The sequence below is a fragment of the Strigops habroptila genome, chromosome 4 (assembly GCF_004027225.2).
Source record: "Strigops habroptila isolate Jane chromosome 4, bStrHab1.2.pri, whole genome shotgun sequence".
NCBI classification, from domain to species: domain Eukaryota; kingdom Metazoa; phylum Chordata; class Aves; order Psittaciformes; family Psittacidae; genus Strigops; species Strigops habroptila.
Genome location: NC_046358.1, coordinates 65,329,748 through 65,350,693, shown reverse-complemented (window position 1 = coordinate 65,350,693; position 20,946 = coordinate 65,329,748). Strand labels below are relative to the sequence as shown.

At 39.1% G+C, this 20,946-nt stretch overlaps 1 protein-coding gene across 2 annotated transcripts in view; it reads right to left on the bottom strand.

The window, feature by feature from the left end:
* TPCN2 (two pore segment channel 2) overlaps positions 1 to 19,997 on the bottom strand; it is a 29,488-nt gene extending 9,491 nt beyond the window's left edge. The window contains exons 1-17 of one of the 2 annotated variants that reach the window (XM_030484674.1): positions 19,859 to 19,997; positions 17,642 to 17,703; positions 16,321 to 16,397; positions 15,677 to 15,854; positions 14,875 to 14,991; positions 13,001 to 13,107; positions 12,039 to 12,111; positions 8,995 to 9,094; positions 8,632 to 8,697; positions 8,428 to 8,492; positions 5,464 to 5,561; positions 5,054 to 5,135; positions 3,615 to 3,701; positions 2,491 to 2,610; positions 2,139 to 2,198; positions 1,924 to 2,052; positions 1,243 to 1,292 (exon numbers count right to left, since the gene is read on the bottom strand). In XM_030484674.1, coding sequence (XP_030340534.1) covers positions 1,243 to 1,292; positions 1,924 to 2,052; positions 2,139 to 2,198; positions 2,491 to 2,610; positions 3,615 to 3,701; positions 5,054 to 5,135; positions 5,464 to 5,561; positions 8,428 to 8,492; positions 8,632 to 8,697; positions 8,995 to 9,094; positions 12,039 to 12,111; positions 13,001 to 13,107; positions 14,875 to 14,991; positions 15,677 to 15,854; positions 16,321 to 16,397; positions 17,642 to 17,703; positions 19,859 to 19,958 — 1,571 coding nt within the window. In that variant the 5' untranslated portion in view covers positions 19,959 to 19,997. The other variant, XM_030484675.1, reaches the window with a different exon arrangement.
* Positions 19,998 to 20,946: the final 949 nt, after the last annotated feature.

Below are 20,946 nucleotides of genomic sequence, written 5' to 3'. Positions count from 1 at the left end.
GAAGTTAGAAGTACTAATTCGCAGGCTGTCTTGAGAGCCTTCTTCCTTATACACATATTCCGCAGGTGATATGCATACACTTCAAACGTCAGCCTGAGTTTTAACAGACTTTTACATTGGCCTGCTGGATGCTTCTTTGGTGGAAAGGTGGGGGGATGGAAGATGCTAATGGAAAAGGTCCTTGGTAACACAGATGCTAAATCATGATTTGCAGCACTGGTATCTTCAACTCTAATACTGGAAGAAATTCTTTAAGACAACACTACATAGAACACATATTCTAGAATACAGTCACATATTAGTCCTGTCCTGAAGATGTTACATCTACAGACCAAGCAATTACCACCAGCACACACCGTAAGCAGCATTAGGACTTGGAATGACTCATCTGGGTTGTCATCTGTTGGCAGTGACTGACACAAAAATCTAACAAGTATTACTGGTGCTTCAAGATACTATTGTAGACCAAACAAGTGTCTACATGTAAGAATCAAAGGGCAAAAATTAAACCCAAACATAAACAACTATAAGTTAGGTCAATATTTAATGCTATGAGACTGTTAGCAGTTAATATCCAAGATTCAGGAAATCTTTCCGAAGCCCTTTGCTTTCCTCTTTCATTGTGGTGGCAGTTTTCAAGTTTTAAGAGACAAAACAATGATTTTTATGCTTCCGATAACAAAAACAACAAACAACAGGTATCCAAAAACTGTTTGACCTTAAGAAAAATCAAAAGATAACTCCTTACTATTGTAGTATAAATGGTTTAAGTCCATGGGAATTTTTCCTCTAAATTTTACAGCACAAAACTCAGACTTCGAGGGGTTTCACCAGCTGTTCAGGAAGTCATATACTGATCTTATGGACAATCCTATACTGAAACATACGAGGTTACCCGGTTGTGTATGCTGTACCAAAATCCCATTCCTGCACCTTCAGTAAGCATAGGTCTGCTAAGATGCTATTTTACATCAGATTGCAAGTGATACAAATGCATCCTTCTCAGAATAGCTAAACAGAACTCTACATTTCCTTTTAAAAAATTTATAATTTTCTTTCACTCATCCACATTGCATGGCCACCAGCAACTACAATGGTGAGAAATTCTCCTAGGTTTGGTAAATTACTGCCTGCACTGACAATCGTAGTGTAATGACATGAGTCTCTACAAACTTGTGTGTATATTCCCCTGACACACTCCAGACACCGAGCAAAGTGCAACAGTTCACAGAGATTACGTACCAACCAGGATGAGGAAATCCATATACAGCAAAAGTTGCGACCTCCAAAACCTTTATTTGGGAAGAAGAAAAGGCAAAACCTTAATTTGTAATTCTGAGTTTCGAAAGGTGCATAAGATTTTTGACAGGAAATATCTTCAAGAGCTTTAAACAACTAAGTTCACCCACTCTGAAGCACTGAAATTGTCATATTTGATTAGGTATTTACGAAATTAATACAACACACACACATCATCCAGCAGTGACACATAAAAGGATATACAGTGCATTACATTCACCATGACTTTGGCCATCTGCCATATGGGTTTCAGGTTTGTACAACGTAACAACAACAATAACAACAACAAGAAAAACTTGGGGATTTTAAATAAAAAAAACAAAGAGATTTTTAACTATATAACAGAATTCCTTATGTAATTACTTCAAGAGCTGAATTTTTCCAAACAACATTTAAAAGGCTGCTTATAAGAAAGCTCACCTTTTCCATGAATGTAAGAAAAGCCTACCTCCAGAAGGGAGACCTTAAGAGAAACAAACGTTCAAGCCGTTGCAAACCACAACACTGTCTTATGATGCTTAACTCAGCATATTAGTGTTGAATCAAAAGCAATTCCATAGCTCTTGCAGTTCCTAATCATCCTAGTCAGTAAATCCAGGAATACAGAAGTCAAAAAGAACTTACCAGCAAAATTACAGTCAGAAGTCCATCAAATCTATTGCTTGGGTAGGACAAGTATCTTTTCAAGCCCATTGCTAGGATTTTCAGCAACATTTCCAGCAGATAGTATAGGATGAAGAAGCAGTTGATAGCCTTCACCCCCCAAAAATAAAAATAATGATTAGAATTACTAACACCTCAGCAAACAGAACTAGCTGTAGGAATACATTGCATCTTACCCCCAGGAAGAAGTCATCTCTTTCAGATGGCTGCTTATCTGCATCCATCACCAAAACCACCTTAAACAACAAGGAATATTTTATGAATCCACTGGTTTACTGCTGCAGATTTTTAAACACAAGAACAGTTTTTCAGGCTTTGCAGAGATCTTTTCAATATATATTTTTCGTATATTTTTTAACTGCAGGTATTCTCTTCTAAGACTTGGCATGACTAAAGCATGCCAAACATGGACATTTGATACAAAAAGTGGTTATTAGAATAGAGACTAAAGAACAACCAAAGTCTGTAGCAGGGAAAAAACCAACAATCAAACAAAACCCACACACGCACACACCCCCTTTTACTTACACAGATAGAAACAATGTTTGCAAGGGCTACAACATTGCCCAAATAGCCAAAGTAGGGATGGCCAAAGGCAAACTGCATTTTCTGCATAAATTGTGATTGGTATTCTGGACTCGGAGGATGCTGAAAAAAGAACACAAAGGATTTGCTAAGACACAAAGCATAAGGATTTTAGTAATATTAATAATAATGCGGGAAACACACATCCCATCTCAGATTTAAGAAACAGACATTTTCAAAGCAAAACTTAAAAGCCACAGGCTAGTTTTGACATTTCAGTAGGAAGATGTTTTCAAGCTCTGTCTATTAGCAGCAAGAGATCATTTCTGGTTAGCAAACGGGTTGACTGTTATGGCATAATACAAGATAATGGCAAAGAAGGGAGACAATCCAACCTCTCTCCAATGCCCCAAGCAGGTAAACTGAACACCAACCTACGAATTGTAAAGTTCCTATCCTATTTCTCAACATTTTATCTCCATTAAAAGATTCAGAAGTCTTAGTTATATGCAAGCAGAGCAGAGAACATATCCTAACCCTTGAAAAGTTTGATTATTTTTTTCTTTCTTTCTCCAAGTGGAAAGTGCATTCTGCCCATCTTCATCTGAACACCTAAAGAATCCACATTTCATTCTTCAATCAGGGACTGGAGAAGAGACTTTGCCTGAGTATGTTTAAGTGTTATCCTGCAAAGACTAATACAAGCAGAGATGCATTGCTTTAATATAAGAGTATCATAACAAGACAAATCCCTCACATTTCACCAAAACCAACTTACTACAGAGGTATTGATTTCTCCACAGTGCTTTTCAGAAAGTCTATGATACAAGGTCTAAATAATATTCCTCATTTCATTCTTATGAATCTTCCCAACATAAACAACCATGCTTTTCATACATTTAACACTACCTGGCAACCCCAAACTAATGCTGTAAAAGCCCCCAAAGCAACAGCACTTGTGACAGCAATCCATGAACAACTTCAAAAATCAATGACATTGGATCATGCCTTGAGTTCAACAAGTTGTTAAGTTTGCTTATATGCTTTATAGCAGAATACCATCACTTGTTTTTTTGCAAGACCATACTCAACTTATGACACTTGGTAAATGATTGTCAGATACATACTTGCTTAACGGCATCTTTGTCTAGTTCTTCAAAGAGCTTCTGAAACTGGGCAGCAGACAGCTGGTCACAGGAGCATGTTTTGAGGGACTTCACATGAAAGAGAAACATTCAGATCAACAACTGCAACAGGTGCATCTTCAAAGAGTGCCAACACACTCAGACTATCCTAAAAGTCCAGGAAGGGAGACGTAATAAAACCTACACCAGGTATTACACTGAGCTTCAATACTGCTTTGATTTAACACAAAACTGCCACATGATGGGATTTTTCTCGCCTTTTCTATTTTCCCTCTCCAGGATCACATGCTGCTTAAGAAGGAGCATGCTGTTTTGATGTACTTGAACTTCTAGTGTCATCTAGTATTGCCATTATGTTATGATCCAAAGAATTAAGATACTATGTCAGTTATCACTGTTCTGCAGAAATTACTACCTGAAAGGATGGAATTATTTCACAAACTAACACGTTAAACGCTTCCACAGCATGCTAAACACTAACTGCAACTGTAGCACACACAGCAATAAAAGAAATGGAAAAAACACACCAGCTACAAGAAGGAAAACTAAAATCTGGATTTGTGTACTTAATGCCATGGACAGCTCAGGATAATTACAGAGCACGGGCGGTATTTTCATGCAACTCTGTTTATACATCCCCTATCCCAGACAACAACCATCAGAAACAATACATCTGTACCTCTTCCAACCTTCACATTAGAGGCAGACAACTGCTTATGCTATAACTGTCAGTTTGGAATTGCCACTTCCTTTTGGCAGAAAATTTTACAATATGGACTTCAAAGTACTCACAATGTTGTTCTCAAAAAGCAACATCACTTTCAGATTCTTTTTCTGAAACCACACCAACAATCTTGGCATCTCTTAATAGAGCTAAGTAATTTCTCTAATACCTGCAAATAATGGCATGAACTGCAATGTTAATTAAGTCTTCAGCTAAGCAAAACCACCCTCTCTGTAGCCCAATACAAATATTAATACCTAGAGGGAACAGCACAGCTAAAATCCCATGAAAAAAAGACATTTTCAAATGGTAGAGGGAAGCTGCTATAAATAGCAGCTCTAGAGCACAGTGAGAAACGCCTCACTTCCAGAGAGAAAGTAAAGCAGATGAAAAAATTAGCTCTGCCAAAACAAGAGTTTTCATTACTCTACACCCCTTTACAGGTGAATGCATTCCTCATCACACCAATCAAAGTAGCAGCAACCTTGAAGTGAAATCATTGCCTAGAGACTGGTTTTGTTCTGAGAACAAACACTGAGCTGGGCCTCTGTTCACACTTAAAGAAAGTAGCATTAATGAAACTGAGCTGAAAGCTCCTACATTAATGGTCTGATTAAGGAAAATTCAGTTTCCACAGCTGTCCCATCACAGGGTTTGCTAGTCACCAATATAAAGCCTAACAAAATATAGTTCTTACTCTCATGATGGCTTGCTTGCAGCGAGAATCCATTTCAACCTTCTGCAGCACTTGTAGTAAGGCCCCAATGCTGATGTGAAAACTATTGAAAATAAAACAGAATGGCCCAAGGAACAGGTAACTGCCTTGATGGCAAAAACAGCTGTTCCAAATGCAGTCTTGCCTCCTCTTTTTTTTTTTTTTTTGAAAAGGGGATAAAATTAGACATAGAAATAAAAAGGAAAGAGACCCCACAGGAGTCCCAAACAGTGTGTTATAAACATCCAGCTAAACAAAAAAAAACCAAAAACCAAGAGATGAGCAAACTGCCATTTTTCAAGAAGGGATCTTCAATAATTATACCAAATAAGATGATGACAAATCTGCTCTTTTCTCCTTGGTAATCTACTGTTTCAACATTCTTCACTTACTGTTGTGTATTAGCAGGAGTCTCTCTGAGGGAAGAAAGCACCTCAAACGCAGCCCGGATTCCCAGTCGCCTCCTGAAGAGGGAGGACTGAACTGATTTCTGGACAGTCAAAACACCAGAGGAGACAATTTACTCACACTTGTTTAAAGGAAATCCAACTAGATGATACAAATAAGACCAGTAAATTATTTGCCTGGCAGAACCTACTGCAAGCCTCAGAGCCATATCTGTTCAACTAGAACAATTTTTCAGGTAGGAAAGATACTGTTTCGTTCTTCCCCCACTGCTAAAGTCCTCAGTATCAGCCACCAGATCTAGTTGCCTAAGTGCTATGTCCTATGGTCAGAAAATATACTGATCCTCTTGCGCACCCCCTAGATTTGAGATTAGAGATCGGAACAGGAGACTTCCCTAGACCTTGCTCCCCTCAAGAACTCCCTGTACAAGAAGGAAGGAAGCAAGCAAACAAGTCTCTGGAGGTCAAGTAAACATCCAGGTTATGGTTTATTTTTAATTCTGGATTGACATGTCAGTTCAAGACAACAACAGCAAAGCTCTCATATTCACAGAAATTCATACTACTGTGCAAAGAGAAGAGTTAGACAGCTTGTCCAATTCCAGCTTCTTGTCAAACAAAAAGAAAGTCAGAGCCACAGCTTTTCATGCTTCCCCCACTTTCAAACTTAACTGCTTTATTAAGAATCAGATTATTGCATACTCTCACAGGGAAAGAGAAAAACTGAGGAAGTTTTTTTCTTGGAAGAAACCAAGCAGGAAGAAAGGATTACAAAAATTCCTCTTTGTATGTATTAAACACCCCTCTCCCACAAGAAGGTGGAGGCAATTCCTTTTCTGTAATATTGCCTAAGGCTTAATATCCAACATGCATTACCTTCTGTCTGGAGCTCTACCAAACCAGCTATTATTTCTCTTTCACCCCCAATCCCTCAACTCCACTCCTCTGAAGGACTGAATGAACTATTAGAGTATTTAGGTAAGGAGAAGGAACTATAAGACTATATATAAGTAGAAGCGGAAGTAAGTAATGAAGAAAATATAAAACCATATGTAAATAAGGGGAGATGACACTCAAAGTCAAAGCTACCAGTTTCCCCTGCAATTAAACCTGAAGAAAACTATAAACATGAGAAAAGACCAGTTGAAACATACACAAGCAAGAACCACTGTTCATTCCAAGCTACAGAGACCAATCCCCAACCTGGCACAAAGGGAAAAAAGCTTAACCTACAGCCCAGAGGTTTACTGTCAGACTCCAGTGCTTTTGCATAGCATTACCCTGACTCAGCTTTACCAAAAACATTGCTGCTGAGCTGTGAGGTTTTATAAAATATGCAAGAGGAAAGTGAAAAACACAGGTGGAATTGAAACTGCTGAAGAACTAACTCAAGACTCAAGAGGAGGGGAAAAAAAAAAAAAAAAAAAAAAAACCGAAAAAAATCACCACGGAAGTTACAAAGCTTAAAGAAAAATCTCAAACACTTTGAAGATGGCACCTCAGAGAGACTTGGCCTGTTCCAAGGAGCAAGAGACCGACAGCTCCCCTTTTGACTGATGCCTGCCTGACCAAAGATTCAGCTGTGTGCCATGAGCATGATAACCATTAACGCTTAGCCTGGCACTGTGTCTTTCTACTAATCTACCGTGTGTGTTAACTGCTAAGTGGCTGTGGTATGCCTTGGATGTTCTGCATTCATTGCCGGAAATAAACCCAGTTCTGGACATCTCCAGATGCACCCATGCAGCCTCTTCCTTTCACCACCTATCCAGTCAGTTACTTCTTTTTGGAATAGCAATAAGAAAGCCACAAATTTAACCTCTTGCATCAAGTACATTCTATTGTAAGTAACTCAGATGATCTTTCATTTGACTTACTTTGTCGCTGCTTTCTAAAATACTCTTGCCTCAGCTCATTAAAATTCCTCCTAGACAGTGCAGTTGAACAATCTTGTACAGAAACAAAAGCACTTACGCTATTTCCTGCTAAGAGAATCCAGACTGCACTCCCAGCTGGAGAACAAACAACTCGTGTACATAATGCAACAAACCACACACAGCTTGTTGGTAAAGGAAAAAACTTTTAGTGATGAGTTTAATAGTCACCACAGACTGCACACTCCTTCAACAACATGCAGAAGTACACTTACTTTGTCAGCTTCTACTTCTCTAATATAGATACCCGAGTCAAGAGGTCATTACGCTACACTTCAGATTCACATTGCACAAAATGGAGAGAACCACGAATGATCAGGCACCTTTCAGAAGCACATTAAATTATTACAGAAATGACTGGTATTGCATGGAGAGTAAGCACAGGTTCCTTTTATTTAAGACTGAATACTACCAAGAATATCTACAATACCTACTGGCAACTACTCTGGTATGAGTCAACCACAAGGCTCAAGTCCATCTTTGAGTAGTGGCAGACTGCCCTAATCATTGTAACATCACACCCACCCACCATGGTAAGGATGAAGTGAAAAATACCAAACATGAAGATGTTTTGGTCAGCGATTCTGTTCTATTGAAGGCTTCTAATGCCATGCTACTCAGAGAAAGTAAGTGCTAGGGTTTGCAACAATAGCTATTTAATAGTAGTACAGCAGGTTTTCTTCCCAGAGGCCAAGTTTAAGTTGCTTGTTCACTTGTCCTTGTTCGATTTGATGATAGTTTGGGGTATTATTCCCCCCCCTATAATATTCAAAGTTGCAGATGCACAGCATACATGCAAGTATATAAGCAGGCAATTTTGTCATGGAAGGGGGATCAAGCTACAGCAGCATGTAAGGGGAAAAGTATCTATATCAAAGAATCTTCAGTATCTTAAAACTGTATCTACAACCAGGATGGGCATACTGCTTTAAAACACACTTGAAACTTTTAATACTCAGGGTTTCACAGTTTTAAGGTTATGGTAGAACACAGAAATTAGGAATGCTTTACTCACCAGAAGGTAACCTCGAAACTGGTTGTATATTATTGCTGTAAGCAAGTTCATTAGAAACAAGTTGCCTATTGGAGAAAAAGAGGCAATAATTATCAAAATACACTGAAAGTTCTTTGAGAAACAGATACGTATATAGTAAGCCAGCTGTAGAATTTAAAAAGTGTTAAAGTGCATTTAAATGACTGAGGACAGGAGGTAACTTACCTAATACAGTGAAAAGTATAAAGAAGATTGAATATGCTCGATTCTTAGAATATGCAGGAATCATCACTGTAGATTTAACAAAGAAAAAAAAATAAATTTAATGCTTAAGATGAAAACTAGATACCTATATCAATTTTTGGCAATTGGTAAAAGCTCTTATACAGCTCCACTTTAGAGATGCATATATAATTACATCAAAGGAAAGGTAAGAAACAAGTTACTAAAGGCATGAAAAATGTCTACATAATCTTCTAGCTGTACGAAGAACTATCAGCTGAAAGAATGGCTATAGTGTCTGAAGATAACCTTACTCTATTATTCTTTGAAAAGAGATACTAAGGTTACTTCTGAAAGACTGCTCACCATCAGGATTATTTGCAGTAGTCAGCAGGACCAGCAGGGACGTCAGTGAATCTGGCAAATTCCGGAAATACCCCACCCACTCCTTATCCTGCTGGCCATCCTAGTCAAAGAGATGGAGAAACACCAAAGAATCACTCAGATTGTCTTGCGAAGGAAGGGAAAAGAAATTTTACATGTATCAGTCAATCAATGTCTTGAGATACAAACCTACTCCATGAAAAAAGCATGAGACAAGCGTAAAAATCAGGACAATGTGCAGGAATACAGTCCAATCACTCCACTTATTAACAGCCATTAAAAAACATGAGGAAGAACAGCAAGCTAAGACAAACACAGGAAGCTCAATACAGAAATTATGGCTAGCTAGCACCTCAGGCCCAGGAAGAACAGCAATGTCACAAACAACATAGGAATCTGAAGCCACCCCTGACCGATATAAAAAGCATCACCTCTTAGCCCGCAAGAGATATTAATGTATTGGAGATGCAGGGACTCTCTAAACACGATTTTAAAAATATAATTTAAAAAAAATAATCACAGACTAATTCAGTCTCAATTTGCATTATAAAATTAGCAGAGAGTAGAAGCTGCCCTAAAGCATGCTAGAGATAGAAACCTAGTCAACCCTGAATTGTACACTCCAGGACTACACTCCAGGACTTGTCCAGAGATGTAAGAGAATTTGAGGACAATATTAAAATAGAACTTGTCTATACTGAAGAACAGAAACAAAACAGCTTCCTCAATAATGAAGAGCTGCCTCAACAACTACCATGCTACAAAGGATCCTTGCCTTTACATTAGAAGCAACTGTCAAATACCTACAGCCCTACTAGCACACTCACTGAGGGAGAAATGTGTCTCTCGCTTCTCCTTTGACTTCTGAATAGGAAACTTAACATCCTCTGCACTAGTTACTTGCACAAATGTTACTACCACTACTCGGAACAAAGGTTTTTCCCTTTCTCCAGTTATCCCCTTACATACTCAGGGAGTTCTGTTTAATTACAGTAGGATCTACACAGAACACAGCCAGTCAAGTTTTAGGACTCTCTTCAATAACATACCTGAAGGTGTGCTTAAAAGGAGGAGTGCAAGGATAGTCTTCATCTTATTTTAGATTAAATAAATATTTACATAAGTAAGAGCACACAATATAAAGCAATATGTTACAACTAGCATTACTGCACATCTCAGGAGCTGCTGGGCTGCTGGAAAACAGGCAGCTGTTCTGTTTTCAAAAGAATAAAGATTCAAAATGCTATGTACACTATCAATAAAAACATCACACAGCACTTAAACTCCTTCATGGAGTAGGGGAGAAGATCAGTGCTACAGCACCCAAAAATTATTTCCAAATACTTTGATGACTAAGGTCATCAAGATTACTCTGGGGGTCAGTGGAAGCATCAGCTGATCCACTGAAGCTCAGATGGTATCAGAATTTTCATCAAAAACCCACTGGGAGGCTGATCTTGTGTCATTCACATATTTATTTTTTCCCCTAAGTTCAAGCAAAGACAGCTAAAAAAAGATGCAGAGTGCAAACAATACAAACATTAACCATGCAGCACAGAACAAACAGCTCTTGAATCTGCTGCAACGACAACAAATGTACCTCTAGAGGACATACACAAGACAATGCAAAAATCCAGAGGCATGAATTTCATTACTAAATGTTCAGAACTTGCTTTCAGTATTTTGCCTTGTTAGATACAATTAGTGTGTAATGGTATTAGACTAGCAATTAAAAAAATTGAAGACAGACTCTAATGTGTTATTGTTCACCCAAATGTACACAAAATTGACTGGTTCAGGTATACAAGTTCCTATTCTCATCTGCTGGTAAAGCTCATAACTGAAATTAGATGTGTCATACAAAGATAAAGCAAAGATCCAGCTTGCAACTAAACAAAGGGGGGAAATAGAGCTGTGCTTCTAACATGGGAATTCAAGGAATTTGCCTATCACAAGGGAGACTAGAGGCAGGCTCAAGTACAAACTGCAGTAAGAATGAAGGTGCAAAACTGAGATTAAGGAGAGGACTAAAATTACTGGGAGAAGTGTGTGATAAATCTTTGTGCTCAGAGGAACACATTTATTGGAAGGCCTTAAAAAGTAAGGACAAAAAATGATCTGCATGTGACACATTAATATACAGGAAGTTTAGGAGAGAGGGAACATGCCAGGAACACCGGAACACAAATGTGATTTTAACCACAAAATTTCAAATTTGCTTCTTGAAAGCAGAAAGAGAAGAAAAAAACAAACAAAAAAAAAAAATCCACAGAGGAAAACACAGAAAGATCAGAAACCAAATATTGGCATAATGCAGGCAAAACCAGGCAAAAACCTACCAAGGCATGGCCAGGGACAGCAGTATTGGAAGAAAAAACAAACACAGAAGAAACTACACTTAGCAAAAAGCTAGATAAGGAAAAGAGAAAATAAATGAGTGATAATGTAAACAAAAAAGTGACAAGATTAAGAGCTTTGGATACAGAACAGCATAGAAGGTTCCAACAAAAGCAGAGAAAGTAACCCAAAGGATTAAAATGGAGAATTGTACAAGGAAGCCTCTTGTATAAACAGACTTTCAATTTCTTACCCATGACACTGGCATCAATACCAGTGAAATGCAAGACCATAAAGATGTCAACCACATTTTAACATGGAACCATCTGATTTCACCCTGAGCAGCAGAGCTAGACTGAAAAATTAATATACAACAGCCTACAGCAAGAGTGAAAGATTTCACCGGTGGAGTAGGAAGGAGCAAAGCACAATGTAGGAAATAAATTCTTCACTAAAAGATGGAGAATCTAACACTAATTTGAAGGGTCTTCTAATGCACACTTGACAGGAATACTACGCACACCTTAAATCCCTCTAAATGGACTTTAAACTCATGGAAGTTTGACATGACCTTTTCGGGGAAAACAGGTTTCACTAGTTTGATTATAAAACTAGACATGCAGCAGCTAAGTGAATAAAGAACAAAAACCAACACTGAGATGTACTAAAGCATAAATATCATTGGTTACCTTTGTTCGAGCAAACAGCAGCATGGCAAACATTGTAAAGAGAGACAGATGAACAGCTAGTAGAAGAACAACACTGTTGGAAAGAAAACATATCATTTGCATTACTGCCACTTTGATCTTATTCTTAAAATCCTTGGCTAAAAGTGCAAAAGGATGCTGTACAGAGAAAACCAGAGATAGTTTTAGGAAGCTATATGGAGATAACAGAAGACGATCTAAGTTTTGATTCAAAATAAGAATCATACTTGCTCAGGACTCTTCAGCATGAGCTTTGACAGTTGTGAGGTCAATTAGATTTGTTTCTCAAGATTAGGACCATACTTACACCCTCCAACCAAATACAACTTGGCTTGCACACACCTTTGATTCTCCTGGGACTTGCAAGTTAAAAAGTAACAGGCAAGGACAGTGAGTCTTACAAACTGTACATGTACACGACCCATGTCACAGAGATCTCTTTCAAAAAGCATCATGCTGTCCGGTTACGAGCACATCTATTGCTAAAACCATTTAGAAAAGAAAAAGATGAAGTAAAGCACTTTGAAAATGTAAAGAAAGAGGTATCTTCTTGTGTGGCACTCATGACTGGAAGACAAGTATATGTCTGTCTGCCCATACCTCCAAAAGGCCTTCTTAGAGAAACACAGCATAGACCTTTGCCCAGATGATGCCTCAGTTCTTCCCTTACGAAAGGGCTGTATGTAACATATACAGATTTTAAAAAACCCACTCAACTAGCATAAAAAAAACCTTATTTGTCATACACAGAGTCACATCACATGCATTCTGGAGAAATTTTACATACTAAAGGAATCAAAAAGTTAACCTCTATCCACTGCTACTTATCTCACCAGCCACTTAGCTAGGCCATCAAGAAGGAAGCTACTCACATGTCACACACCGGAATTCCGAGGGTTACTACATGCTTGCTGTGAAAGAATGTCTTCTACACTGTTACCTACCTTGCCATTTCAGGCAATGTGCTGTTGATACTTTTTAATGTTTTCTTCATCATAGAAGAATTCTGAAGCAGAAAGAAAGGACGAAGAATTCTTCTTATTCTCACATTCTGCAAAAGCCAGCAGATCAGATACTGAGTTCCCGTAAGACTAGCACCACAAATCTTTTTGATATAAATCTGTTGAAAAACACTGATACACATATCAACAAAGTCAACAGTTCAATATGAAAAGGCTGTGCTCAGAAGCTCAAACTGTCACACTGAAGTCACAAAACCCACAAAAGATTTTATACCTATGGGTGCCTCATTAAACGAATGAGAGGCTGCTTTAAAAAAGCACAGTGACATTTCAATAGCCTCATCAAGCCACTAATTATGAACTATCTAACTTTACTGCTCGGTAGACATAACAAGCAGGTCAAGAGAGAGCATTTTCAGATGTTCTGCCAAGGTCCACTTCAAGAAGGGAATGAACAGCAAGCTCCTTTGAATAAAAACAGATTCCCATTCTGAAAAATAACTGCTTGATTTCAATTTTCAGACTTCCCCCCCCCCAATTTTTACAGTTAAAGGGCCTGCTTATTACTCAGCAATTTCTGCCTCTGGCAAGACTCAAACAGGTAATTGCGTTTATCTTCCTTAATATGCACTAAAGCAATTAAGCTGTTTGATTCTTGCATTCAAGACACTTGCCAGCCTTTGAGTTATTTCTGTAACTTATCAGCTACTTCAAGTATTTCAGCATCCCGCATTCAGCATCAGCCTTCCCAGTAACAGAAAAAAAAAAACAACCCCACACTGCTTTGTATGGAAGGCTCCTGTTCAAACAAGTTGTCCACTACCACACCTAAAGATTTTACAATCACTTCTTTCCAAAACACATTCCCCATGTTGTAATTAACTTCTTTCAGCTGCATTATATTTACTTGGCTTGAATATGAAAAGGACATATGCATTTTTCTTATAGTTAGATGCTTATAAGTTTAAGTGACATGTTCTTTCAACATTTTAAGATCATCTCTTTGATACTACATCACAACCTGGTCAGCAGTGACCAGCGGTCAACTTCAGTGGCCACTGAAGCATGAACAACTACACAGCAGGTTACTAATAGTAGCAACTTCAACCAACCTAATCCTGACTAATACAGACAATTATTTGAAATAGGTTTGAAAGTTATCTGAAGGCAACAGATAACGGCTTTGACACAAGAACTTGCTCAAGAAGCAAAAATTAGGATTTCTGACTCATTCACTTCCCAGCATTTTTACCATATTAGTATTTTCTTCATTATGACTGTAAGCGAATAACAACTAATTTCATTCAGATTTATGTCACGGCAAAGACCACCAATTGGGAGATTGTATTATTCCATAAAAGGAGGCACTTGAAGAACAGCTTCACAAAACTGACATTCCTCTCAGGACACAACTGTTTCAAACACAACACAAGTTCATCTTAGGAAACAGTTGTTAAACTGTACAATTACCTTTTACTTATACATCACTGCGTAGACTCCACCACTGAATCACGTTAAGAACATAATTCTCCAACTGTACGATAAAGTCAGTGCTATGCAACCAGAGTTTTCTCTATAGTCTTTGACTGTTGGCAGACTACAGCTGCAAAGCTTTATTTAATTTTACCAAAGAACACGCATCTTATATTAAGAATCAAACAGAATCCCTTGAGAAGCTACATTACACCAAACATTTTCTGTGGGTCAGTGTATCATCCAGCTATCAAAGACCAAAAATGAACTATCTTGCCCTCCTCCTTTAATTCTCCAAAAACCACTACCACTTTGCAGGTTATTCTCCTCTGCCATTCTCCACAACAAAGCTGCTGATTGTTTCTGCAGAAAACAGTTCTTACCTCTGTGCAGAAAAAACTCAGCGAAACAATCCAATCAGCAAGGGAAATAACTAATGTCAGTATATACGCCATTAGCCATTTATTTTTCCAAAATTCTGCCCATCCAATTAAGTAACTCTGGGAAAGGAAAAAACAAAAAGCCAACTTATTTTAATAGTAAATTCCAATACCCTAAAGAGTCAGCACTGACTGTCTTCCAAGTATTCGTAATTTTACATTAGTGCTCATAAAGAAGTCCCCAAAATGCAAACCAAAATACACTGATCAGAGATATTTTCTACAAGAACTAACTAAAGGTCAGCAGAAGTGAGAGATGCACAATGGCCATGCAAAAGGAATCCTTTGCATGCAAGAAAAATGTCCATTTCATAAGCATAAAAATAGATTTTCTACAAATAAGTATCCAAATAAAGGTTCAGTTTCTGACTTGTTGTTTAAATGAGCTGGCATATATTCAAATACTATATACCACAATTTCTATAACCTAATACAAGCAGCTAAGCCAAAATCATTGTCTTAATAGCAAAATCTATTCCACTTATTCCACATGAACAGTTTATATTTCTTAGATTAAAAAAAAAAATACCGTTTTTAAAATTTAGAAAATATGTATTTTCTAATTTCGGCTGAAAGTAAGGCTTTAATAAAGCAAAGCAACCTTATCATGCAAATCCAAGATTACAATAATACTTCTAAGGCATTTCCTGAAATATAAAATGGAGAAAAGCCACATTGCCTACACCTACTGAGCTGCCCAACACGCCTGGCATTTCATTCAATACTGGATGAATGTGATGCTCACCTTCACGGATACATCAACTGCGAATACAAGAAAGCAAAGGAGCTCAACGCTTTCTGTTAGGCCACATGGAGGATTCCATGCAGGAAGACGGTATCGTACATCTGACGTGATAGTAAGCGAAGAAGGGTTTTCAATGAAAGCCAAAGCCAGAATGATAGTGATGATTAAACCCAAAATCCTGTTTGGATAGAGATGAAACACAACCCCCTAAAATGAGTCAAAATAATAACAAAATACTTACAGCAAAGCAACTTTCTTAGAAGTAACCCAAGCTTTATAATATCACATTTAACACAAATGGGTTAGGCCACAAAGTGGCACTTGATAAGAGTAATACAACTGCCGACCACCAAACAGAAAAAAACACTTGGAAAATTCTAACACACAGTGCTGTAAATCATGCCAATAGTCCATTCGTGCAACAGTCCTGGTCAAAAGAGACATCTACATGATCACACTTTAATATAATTTGTTGCTTTCCACTTCTATCATGTTCACATATAGTCAATCCACCTGCTTCCTACTGTAACCTCTTAAAAGGATAAAAGCACAGTTACGTAATTATTTATCAACAATGAAAGATGAAGAATATTTTTTTATTCTTATACCTAAACAAAAAAGAAAAAAGAATACAAAGCTCTTACCACTGGCAAGTTCTTGAATAGTACCATCGATAAAGCCACAGGGATTTGGAGTCCACACGGTGGTTTATAGATCGATACTGAAGGCAAAAAGCAAAAGGGATAATTCAGACATTATATTCAGCCTGTCCCAAAGACAAAGGTCAGATTACTAAAATAAACCAAATTCTAATCAACAAGTCTCAAGTCTTGAGACAACTCCAGTTTCACAATAAGATAAAGAAATTATTGCATAAGTTATTAAAGTATCAGTCACCAATGACCATAGCTGTAGTCTACTACATGCATGGAATGAGATAATATTGTGTACTCAGATAATCAAACTGTGTGGCAGTCATCTGAAACAGCCATTATCATCAGTACAAATAACAGCATCTGTAATAATTCAGTGCCTAGTCTAGGTACTCACTAAAACAGTCCACACATTTAGTTCACCTTTCCATTCTTTTCTCCTTTTTCTTTCTTTTCCAAAAAGCCATAGGATGCAAAATAATTTTGAATATTAGAGACCTCAACCAATGTCTTTCAATAAGATGTGCTTTAAGTTCAAGAAAGTACCTGTGATTCTTCAGAATGGGCCTAGTTTTGCCAAAATCTGCTCAGCCCCTCCTCTGTGGCTGCTCCTTGACTGCTGTTATTCTCTCTCTGCTGATAAATATCCACTTCCAGAAAGGCATTACACACCTTAAATATATCTGATCCCCAGAAATCTCCCAACCAAAAGTAGCAAGAGAACTCAAGAACTGCACTCCAGCTTTCCCACTGCCTGCAACTAGTAACTGGGAGATAACAGGATCTAGGAATCTGCAGTAAAGGCCAGTAAAGCAGAGACAAAGAGAGAACGAAGACTCCCAAAGACACTAAGTTCAGCAGAAGCAGAAGAGTTCAAACTTAATGCCTGAAGCTAGCCTTAAACTCTATCACCTCTTAGCACGTAATCAGATTTAGAAGCAAATTCCAGAGTTTGCTCAGATTGTCCTAGTAGTAAGGCCAGCCACTCTCAAAAAAACCCAAACAAAAAAAAAAAAAACCAAACCACCCAAACAAAAACCAAACAAACCAAAACAAAAAAAACCTTCATAAAACAGCATCTCTTTTTGACAACCTTGAAGACACTATTTTATTATGTGGAAAAACATGCTTTTCTCAGGCAAAAGTTCACTGAAATTTGCATACCACAGGAATTTGCAATTCTGATTTTGCTTTGTACGTCGAGAGGATGTGATATGTTGGTTGCCTTAACACACAGACTCAAAAACTAGCAGAATATGTGACAAGTATCCAGCATGGGAAGCATAATGGCCAGCAAACAAGTTATATTTACCTGTATTGCATCTTCAATAAATACTACAGCTTGGTTTATGTAAAGGTCATTATCACCAGTACCTGAAAAGTTGAAAAGAAATAAGAATCACTTGGGAGGTTTTTGGATAAAGCCTACGGCTTGCTTATTAGTTAACATAAGCTCCACAACCATGGTTCTCATGACAAAGGACACTGTACAAAAAGTAGAGACACAGCTCCTGCCACTTTGCTCCATCAGCAGCACCCTGCATTAAATAAAATAAATAATCATCATCATGCATGTTTCTGTGTTTTGTGAAATGGTTCTCTCTTACGTTTAGCTTAAGTAACTAAGGCAGCTAGATTACACAAGTAGTAAAATAGCTGTCACAAGACTGGAATATTTCTATACAGAGACAAGTCCTAATTAACATGCATTGTAACAGAGCTTCAACCAAAATATTCCTTGACAAAGCATACAGCCAAGTGAAGCTGGAAAAATCAGACACTAGTATTCTAGGCATTTTTACTTCTGTTTAATAAAGGTACTGAGGTTTAGACTGATCTCATTCTCTCCAAAATCAACAGAAATCTCCAGTCAGTTTAGAATAAAATTAAGCCCTCTTTCAATTTGTCCTGAGAATTATTATTAATGTATCAAACAGATCACGACATGGAAGGGAGTGAAAGTACACAAAGTGAAATAAAATTATCACTAAATTAGTTACTATGTGATGTTTCAAAGCCCATTACTAGGAAGTCCATATGAATAATAAAGGACAATGACTTGTGTTCACTTGAAGGACCTTTGGGTAACTAATCTGTTAATGAAGCCAACAAGAGAAACAAAAGCAGCTAAGCCTCAAATGGGAAAGAAAAAAAAAAAAAAAGAAAAAAAAAAAAGGTGAAGGAATGGGATGAGAGAAAGCTGAGGAAGATAGAGATATGAAAATACATGCTATGGTAACCTTCCCACAGAGGGGAAGAGTCCCAGGGAGCACTTTATACCATTCCCTCCCAGGAGACAGCAATCACAGACAGGATACGACGAGAAAGAATCAGTCCCAGTGCCAGCACAATGTTCTCCAGACACCAAGCAACACCAGAAACACCACTGATCTGCGTCCCAGACGATTTTATGTTCCACATGATTCAGCGGCATCAGTTTTCCACAAAGACTGCAAACAGTCTTTAAATGTCACCATTTATCAGAGCATGAGCAACAACACAGTTTTGTACCAATTCTGGTATGAATCACAGTGCAAGAAAGACTGGGAATAAACAGGAGACAAGCTAGGCTCATGCAGTGAAGATCCTATCTTTTCCGAGACATGACACACCAGTGAGATGAAAAATAAAGTTGTTTAAACGAACAGTAGTAGTTAAAGGAATAGCAAGAACAGCAAAAGCTTTAGGTTCTGGGAGCACACAGCAAGCCTGGCATTGATCCCAATAATTCTGAAAGGGCAGAATCTAAGCAGCTGTTCTTAACACAAAACCAAAACAGGGAAATTATCAAGAAATGTTTACATGAAAATTTTCATTAAAATATAAAAACCAAACAAACAAAAAAACCAACCCACTCCTACACATACTCCAGGCATGCTACCAAAAATATCCAATTTATTCTGCAACTCTTAATCACAGCAAGTGACACTTAGTCACAGTGATGACTGAAGTACTGCTCGGTTTGGATGTGCAGGATCTACCCGAGACCCCACAGCACTTTTGACACCAAACAAGCAGGTAACAAAAACAGAAGGTTCACTTCAGTCACTGAAAACATAGAAGCCGAGATCTCCAAACGATCCTTTCCTGAAATAACTGAGAAGTCAAATCTCTAACATTCATAGAATTAGAGAAAAAAAACTTGTCAGAAACTTTAAACAAACAAACAAACAAACAACAACCAAAGAAACTAATGAAATTAAAAATAAATAATAATAATAATCAGCCTGAGGCCGAAGCTGCACAAGGCTTGCACCTGAGGTCAGCGATAGCGGCTCGGTGCGCTCAGCCAGCCGCGGCTGCCGTGGCCGCTCCCTCAGCACGGCCACAGCCGAAGCCGCGGGACGCCCCGCGCCGAGCCGCGCCACCCGTCTCCTCCGGCGCCCGCCCCGCTCTCCGCGGAGGGCAAGCTCTGAGGGAAGGGCAACAGCAGCGGCTCCGCCTGCCTCAGGCACCCGCTCCCTCAGCGCCTCCCGCCCAGCCCGCGAGCCGCCGGGCACGCCGCCACCGCGCGCCCTGCAGCACTCACCGTCCTCGGCGGCAGAGCGGGCAGCGGCCCGCCAGAGCCCCCGGCCCGCCCGCCAGCTCCGCGGGGGCAACAGCGGCTCCGCCTCGGCACCGACCTCCATCAGCAGCACCCAAGGCGCTCCGCCCGTGCCGCCACCGCGATGGGAGAGCACCGCCCGCCGCACGTGACCGGCTGCCGGGGGAGGGCGGGAACGGGGCTCCTCCCGCCCAACGGCGCGGCCCGTTCAGTTTGGCCTCGGGCCGCGCGGCCAGTGAGCCTGAGGTAGAGTGCTCTTTCTTCACCGGAATTGAGGAGAGCAGACCCCAGGCGTCGTTTACGGTGTGAAAAAACCATCCCTCGTGAGGAATTGGAGATTTTTTACCTCACGGCAGCTGCAGACTCGGTGTCCTCGGCTGGGCGCTGTCTCAGGGGAGGCTGCGGGACGCCCTGCCGCCGATCGGGGCTGGGCTCAGGAAGCAGAGGAAATAATAGCTGCGTCCTGCTTGTAGTTACATTCCTCATCCTTTACCTCCCTGGTCGCAGAAAGTATTTTAAATTAACTAAATTAAACTAAATACTAAAGTATTTAAATTAACTAAATTTGTATTTAATTACGTAGGAAGCCGAGGAGCAACTATATACTTAGCTCCTGCTGCATTGACTGTTAAAAGATGCTTCACTTTTGCTGCTCCCCCCCTTTCCTCACAGTCCCCTTCATACGCAATGTACAATAAAGCTGCAATTTCAAAAGAGGAGATGTCAGGATGATTTGACAACTACACACTTTTCTGCCACATGGTGGGAGCTACGGCAGCATAATGATGAACACAGAAGTTTATCCATCCCTCACGTTAGTGTTCCAACCTGAGCACCAAAAGTAGGTCCATCATCTACTCCTTAGTTAGCGACGGGGTAGTTTTTGCCTCCAGTTACACAATCAACGTGTCAAACATCAGTTTTACATGGATATCTAAATAATTCAGCCTTTTTAAGAAGCTTAAGTTAAAAGGAAGCCTCCATGACATGACCTTTACTGTAATAGTCATCACTACTAACAGTGAATGTCAACAGCTACATGTTACAGTTATTTCCTGTTCTCACCACTGATA